Source organism: Sphaeramia orbicularis, chromosome 12 (assembly GCF_902148855.1).
Source record: "Sphaeramia orbicularis chromosome 12, fSphaOr1.1, whole genome shotgun sequence".
In the NCBI taxonomy this organism is placed as follows: domain Eukaryota; kingdom Metazoa; phylum Chordata; class Actinopteri; order Kurtiformes; family Apogonidae; genus Sphaeramia; species Sphaeramia orbicularis.
The window spans coordinates 23,264,077-23,271,644 of record NC_043968.1 but is presented as its reverse complement, the minus strand read 5'-3'; the positions used below and the strand labels follow the sequence as shown (position 1 = coordinate 23,271,644).

The 7,568-nt window shown below is 42.7% G+C and overlaps 1 protein-coding gene across 5 annotated transcripts in view; it reads left to right on the top strand.

Moving 5' to 3' along the window:
- Positions 1-388: 388 nt before the first annotated feature.
- The window catches only part of kcnc2 (potassium voltage-gated channel, Shaw-related subfamily, member 2), a 120,463-nt gene continuing 113,283 nt past the window's right edge, over positions 389-7,568 (top strand). For all 5 annotated transcript variants that reach the window (XR_003936847.1, XM_030149731.1, XM_030149730.1 and 2 more), the window contains exon 1: positions 389-1,294. Coding sequence is in view for 4 of the 5 variants with exons in the window: in XM_030149731.1 (XP_030005591.1) it covers positions 740-1,294 (555 nt within the window). In the remaining variant the exon portion in view is untranslated. The remainder of the gene's footprint in view (positions 1,295-7,568) is intronic.

The following is a 7,568-nucleotide window of genomic DNA, read 5'->3' as shown; positions in this document are numbered from 1 at the left end:
AAGGAAAATTTACTCAAATTGAAGAAAATGTTACTCTACAGACAACATTTGGTCCCTCTCTAAAAGAGTCAAAGTTACAGTTTGGGTAGAGCTCTCCAAACTCAAAATGGAGCCAAATTTACTCTCTTTGAGGAAAATCTGGAAAAACTGCTCAGTATTTTTTCCTGTGGTTATGGAGATGATGGCAGATGAGTTTCCTGTTTCCTTCATCAGTCTTTCTTAGCTTCTGGATTTGAAAAACCAAGAAAACACTGAATGTGTATCTGTAGATTTCTCACAGGCAGAGGAGTGTGAAAGGTTTGCATTACTTTTGGAGAGGAATCTCGGATACTGCGTTACATATTTTTGAGTTACGACCCGACGCTGACGAGCAGTTGTGCGTCTTGGAGAGGGCAGGGACGCCGGAGACGCGCAACGGCAGCAGCAGCGCAGTGTGTTTGGAGCCACCGGTGGAGATCATTCAACACTCCGAGCACTGACTGAGAGGACCGAAGGAGACAGATCCACCCCCTCCACCCAAATCTGAGCAAAAACAAACGATGGACATCCTCATCCCGCCTTTAAACAGCAACGAAAGCGTCGGATGAGTGGAGTGGGAGATGCTGCGCACGGCCGCACCAGTGTGGCCGCTCCAGTGAACCAGGACTGTGGGTGTGTGTGCGCCTAGGGCTCGCCGTTACCACCGGACCGCCTCGCCAACTTCCCCCGCTTTCCATCAAGTCATGTCTGATACAGAGCGATGGGCAAGTTTGACGACAACGAGAGGATAATCCTCAACGTCGGGGGCACCAGGCACGAAACCTACAAAACCACCCTGAAGACCCTACCGGGGACCAGACTGGCCCTGCTCGCCTCCGACTCGGACATCGACTCCGTGTTGGATCAGCTGCAACAAGTCCCCGGCTTCATCGAGTACAACGCCAGGACCAACGAGTACTTCTTCGACCGCCACCCGGGTGTCTTCGCTTACGTCCTCAACTACTACCGCACCGGGAAGCTCCACTGCCCGGCGGATGTGTGCGGACCGCTGTTCGAGGAGGAGCTGTCCTTCTGGGGCATCGATGAGACGGACGTGGAGCCCTGCTGCTGGATGACATACCGGCAGCACCGGGACGCGGAGGAGGCTCTGGACGTGTTCGAGCTCAACGTGGACAACGGAGAGGAGGACGACGAGATAGGGAAGAGACTGGGCATTGAGGATGTGGCAGCCGACGGTAATGTCAGCCTGTGGAGGAAGTGGCAGCCGGTGATCTGGAATCTATTCGAGGATCCGTACTCCTCCAGGGCGGCGAGGGTAAGGGCGCACCGCTGCGTGTGGAGCTCCCCAAACACACCAGCAACCACTGCTTCACCCACCACATCCACACATCCACAGGGACGCACAGATTACAGCTTCACCTGTACAATAACACTTTTTTCTTTTCTTTTTTTTTTAAATCCAAGATCTTCCATGGTGGGTAAACAAACTTATTTATAAGTTATATAGACTCCAAAAACTTCTTCCATAGTGAATAGATCTGCTAATATAACCAGTTTTCTTTAAGTTTGACATTTAGATGATTGTTGAATTCTGTCAGAAATGTGGAACATGCAGTTTTCTCACTTAAATTAGTGTTTTATAAATGTATAAATTGTAATACTTTTATATTGGAAATGAACCCCAGGAAGAATAGTCACTACTTTGGTAATGACTAATGGGGATCTTTAAGTAAAGAAAAAGGAAAATAGTCATGTGTTTCCACTCACCATAAGGAAACCAGCTGTTAACACCGTCAGGCTGGATGTTCAGTGTATTCGGGGTGTGCAGGCCTATGTTTAACTGTAACTCCGGCCAGTATTCACTGGGCTGTTCCTGTTTATCCACCGTACATCTGTATTACTCCAGTGTTCTGGTTGCAAGCCTTTTATTTATTAGGTTAGAGCTCATATGATGTTATTTTCAGCAGTCACAGTACACTGTTTGTGTACTAGAAGAGCCCATTCAGTGCTTCTCCCTGCTTAGAGATGCTTCCCAGAAATCACATATTTCTCATAAATGCAGCTTAATTCCGTGGGACTTTTATATATATATTTTTTCAATTTTAGTGTAGTTCTGAAAACAGGACAGGTGTAACTTAGGTCAGACTTTGTCATCATCACCATTAGATTTGGAAAAGTGTGTAACAAATGATGGTGAGTTTTTACGTGGGTGGAACTCAATAAGATTTAACATAATAGATTTAAACCATTGTGTAATTTTAGTGTAACTGGATCTTAAGACACAAAAGGTGACTTGTTAGAAAAGAAGTATCTCAAACTAAATCTTATGAATATTTGGGATCAGTCAGTAGAATATTACATATTGAATAACTTACAGGTCATGTCATTTTACCGGGTGATAAAACTCCCTTGCTGTTGATTCAGTGCTTGGGTTATTAAACAGTGAGTCACATTAGTACAAATCCATCCCTTATGTCACTGATGGGTTGTGGCTACGGATGCATCTTACTTAAGAGAACACTGCTTTAACTGTTTGCTGTTTCAGATTAAATATCCTCTACTCGCTCACAAAACACATACATTCATAGCTTGAATTTCTAGCACCTGATATACTGTGATCATTTTCCTTTCTGTTCACTCTGTGCTCCATTCGTCTGCAGATAAAATCAGTATCGGTTTCATTTCAGCAGAGCTGACATCATTCTTCCTTTTCACTGTCTACAAGTGGCTTTTTCAGTTGTACATGGACTTTTGGGAGCAGCATGAGCGAAGGATTAAATGAGCCTCAGTGTTATTTTTGTATGTGAAAATGGCACGTTACAAGAAACATGAGTCATTTTAATGATGGGAAGCTGAATATAAACTGGATTACCGAATTCCCAGAATTAACCTCTTTGCAGCTCAGTTACATCAATATTTAGTTGTTTTGTCCGTTTTCCATGTTAAGTCGGGTTCCTATCTGCATTTTAACCAAAGCAGGGGGTTCAGGCTGTCAGTATGTGTGTGTGATGAGGGTGGGTGGTGTTGACATTGACACTGCTTTGCGTCACTTGCCCTCTGCACAGAATCTTTCAGCAAACTTTCAGTGAGGACAAGGGCTTTGTCTGTGTCAAAGCAATACTGATAAAGGATTTGTGCTTCTGAGTGGATGCCCATCAATGTCTCAATGGGATGTTACATCTATAGACACAATAAGGATGATAAATGTGAATACCAGAGATGTTTTATGTGGTTACTCGGCTGCTAGAAGTAGAAACAAGGACATCAGAAATAAATACTCAGTTTGCTTTTCACTTGTGTTGACTACATGCACACATTTGTTTCCCTTAGTGAAACTCAGAAATGAAGTCATGTCACATTTTCTTTCCATCAGGCTTGTCTCATGCATGTTAAACATGGTCTCTAATGGCAGCGATGCTCCACCTGCAGCCACATGAGGTCTGTGCCTCATGTCGTGGTGGCAACATCATCTCTTGTTAAAGGCTACAGCTTTGTGTTTGTGCGTGTGAAGGAGAGAGGTGGTGTGTAATGTCAAGGGAGTGTGTGTGTATCTAAGGGAATGCCCCCGGGGGCACTAATCCACCCCCTGACAAGGCATTAGTAGAGAGCAATGTTGAATTATCCTCCATGGAAATGAAAGGTGTGATCTCTGTAGGAAGAGCTCTGTCACTTTACAGAGTTCAACTTTGACCCTGGTACCACAGAGGTCACCGTGGTAACTGTAAAGTGCTTTTCAACTGCAGAAACAATGGTCCGTAGCTTTAATTACAGTAAATGATGAATGGAGATGGACTGCAAATTTACTCCAGGAAATGACCAAAAAACACACTTCCCTATATCATCAGCCTATAATAGAACAAACTACTGTAGTTACATTATACAAGCATTAATTATAAACCATAAGTTAAATAACACTACCCCAGTTACCACAAATGTGTCCCACTTTTAACAAATGACCACATGTTGCAGCGAGCCTGTGCAACCCATAGACAACAGAGCAAACGCTGTGAGTTGTTCTTACGTGAGCAAGTCTAAACACATATTACAACAAATATAATCAACTAATCAATACAAGCAATGTGCATATAAGCAAAAACATCCTCTCTATAGCAGCATTTGTAGAGGATTTTGGGAAATACAGTTCTAATTTTGGACACAACAACAGCTCCAGTCTTTTCCACCATGGGTTCATTTCCAGTATTTATACACAGCTCCTTTTACACTCATCTATATCTATATCTATATATATATGTGTGTGTGTGTGTGTGTGTGTGTGTATATCATCTTAATAACACCACTTAATGTGAAGTAAATCACCTCTCACTGGCTGGCCAGAAGCTTTTCATGTGTTTTCTTTCTCTTGAAAAGCCGAAAGATCTGTCCCTTTAACGAACTCGTCCACAAGTGTTCCTGTGCCAACAGTCAGAGGTAGCAGGCGTGTTTCTCTGGGCTCCCCACGCTGTTTCTATTGTTGTAGCCATCCTGTTCTCTCTTCACTCTCAATGCTGCCTCTTTAATCTGCATGCAGTGTGTTTTTAATTGTGGCTGTTGGTGTGCTCACTTGTCTGTGGGAGATAAGAGTGAAAATGTACGTATAACTATGTTTATATTTGTGTTTCTCTGAACAGTGAGAGTATAGTACATGGCTGTTTTCTGTGTGTGTATGTGTGTGTGTTTTCTTATGTGTTAATCTGTTTGTTTGTCCTTCTCATGTCTCTGTAGTTGGCCATTGCTGGATTGAGATGGTAACAACAACAACAAAAAAGAAAATAAACAACACCCACCACCTTTTTCATTTCCCATGTCTGCGCTCGGAGGCAGAGGTTTAACTGATGCCTGACTTTGTAGTGTCCCCCCTCCTCACCTCACCTTCACTCACCCACCCACCCACCCACACAAACCCCCCCACCCGCTTTCCATCCTCCCATGATCCCATCTGAGACTGCAGCTTGCTTTCTGCCACTTAAGAGGTTAAAACCCCAAACCGTCTGGGTGCTGCCTGCTGCACGCCTGAAGATACCAAAGCCAGGCTGCACGCTCAGCCAGCCTGTTGTCATGGCAACATCATTGCTCATCACCACGGCTTGTTTTCATTGAGATCTGTCCGGCCCGTGATACTGATTGATTTCAGAAACTTGCTCGACCATGAACCCTTATTGCTCAGTAAGCCCTTGTGTGCTAGCTTGTTAGTTTTGAGGCAACGATGCAAAAAAAGTGACACTAACACCTCTGATCCTTGTGTGCATGTTTCTTTGACTGCTTTCTTCTTGCTTTGAGAGGTGATTCATGATAATCTGTTTTAGCATCTCTGCTTTTTCTACCTGTCCCCCATCTAACCAGAGCTACAGGTGTACCAGTGCCCAGCCGTCTCATCAATAACCCCTGTTGAATCACATTGTGCAGCATCTGAGGTGGTAGGAGGCCAGGAAATGCGTCTGATCCGCTGGAAACAGACGGCGAGGCCTTGCTGAGTAAATAGAATCTGACATGTAAACAGCAGCAGACCTGACGCTGGGTAGGAGAGCAGGGCAAATGGCTGCCTGAGCGTGGGCGGTGACGGCACGCCGCTGGGCTTGTTTGTAGCCGCTGCCAGTCATGTTAATCTGCCCTGCCAATCATCATCTTGCAATGCTTTGGTTGACTGTAATAGCTCGAGGTGCAGAGGTAGTGTGGAGAGCTGCAGCTATGATCATTAATAGAGGTTAGTATGCGTAAGACTTACCACATTAACAGCTGTGATTCTTTTTAAAGGTGTAATGTGTGATGTCTGATGTTTTTCGCCACATTTAATGGAATATTTCTCGATAAACACACTGCATTGTGTGATGCATACTGATTTGTTAAACAGTATGACATCGCATGTGCATCTGTAAAACGTTTTGAGTTTTCATATGCATATTAGCTTTTTATCAGAGACACAAAGCTCCGATTTATAGAATGAAAACAGGTCTATGAACGGGAGGTGTGACACAGCAGAAAGCAACATTACTAATGGCTGAAACACCTGTTGCTAACTGTGTTTCCATTAGTGACATTTTAAAGGGGTCATATTTAGCTAAACCCACTTTTATTAGTATTTGGTACATTTATTTGTGAATTTGGACCTTAATAGTTCCAAAAGTTTGAATTTGAACCCTCCAGGTGCTGCAAAGCTATCTTTATATTCATTTTGGCAAAAATCGAGTGCATTTCTACGACCTGTTTAAATTCCTTCCTAACTTGTTACGCCTATAACTACACTGAACAAAAATATAAACGCACCACTTTTGTTTTTGCTCCCATTTTTCATGAGCTGAACTCAAAGATCTAAAACTTTTTCTGTGTACACACAAGGTTTATTTCTCTCAAATATTGTTCACAAATCTGTCTAAATTTGTGTTAGTGAACACTTCTTCTTTGCTGAGATAATCCATCCACCTCACAGGTGTGGCATATCAAGATGCTGATTAGACAGCATGATTTTTGCACAGGTGTGCCTTAGGCTGGCCACAATAAAAGGCCACTCCAAAATGTGCAGTTTTATCACACAGCACAATACCACAGATGTCACAAGTTTTGAGGGAATATGCAATTGGCATGCTGACTTCAGGAATGTCCAGCAGAGCTTTTGCCTGTGAATTGAATGTTCATTTCTCTACCATAAGCCATCTCCAAAGCTGTTTCAGAGAATTCATGAAGAAGACTGTGCGAGGAAAATGGTGGTCACACCAAATACTGACTGGTTTTCTGACCCCCCTGGACCACCCAATACAGTAAAAGTGCACATTTTAGAGTGGCCTTTTATTGTGGCCAGCCTAAGTCACACCTGTGCAATAATCCTGCTGTCTAATCAGCATCTTGATATGCCACACCTGTGAGGTGGATGGATTATCTCAGCAAAGGACAAAGGAGAAGTGCTCACTAACACAGATTTAGACAAATTTATGAACAATATTTGAGAGAAATAGGCCTTTTGTGTACATAGAAAAAGTTTTAGATCTTTGAGTTCAGCTCATGAAAAATGGGAGCAAAAACAAAAGTGGTGCGTTTATATTTTTGTTCAGTGTAGTTACGTCATGACATTGGCACATATAAGGCCAAGACTTCCAATGAACATTTCTCCGAGTACGACATAATTGTTTGTCAGCAGCAGCGGTTGTAGTCCGTACTGAAAATATGTCCAAACTTCAATCCAATTACCTAAAATGTTGTTGGTTGAACGGGACAGAGCAGCATGGCCAACAACCTGGAGGGGGTGGGGCTTGAATTTGCTCATGTGTATTTAAAGGACCAGCACTTAAACTGACCTTTCTGGTGTCATTACTCAGAAATAGGGTTGAAGATGGACTTGTGGAGTTGAATTAATGAAGAATTCAAACCCAAGCATAGCATTTACAGTTTATGTAGACCACAGGGAAATTTAAAAAAATGTAAAATTCCATTAAAAAAGGAAAATGTCACTCCTTTAAAATATCGCACAAGAATAGGTTGAGGCAAATGATAAAATTCAGTGGTTTGAGATGTTTTTTTAATTTGTTTTTGAAACAGCTAGAAAAGATCTCAATAAGGATTTGACCTGGTTAAATATAGGATATGATATGATAATACAG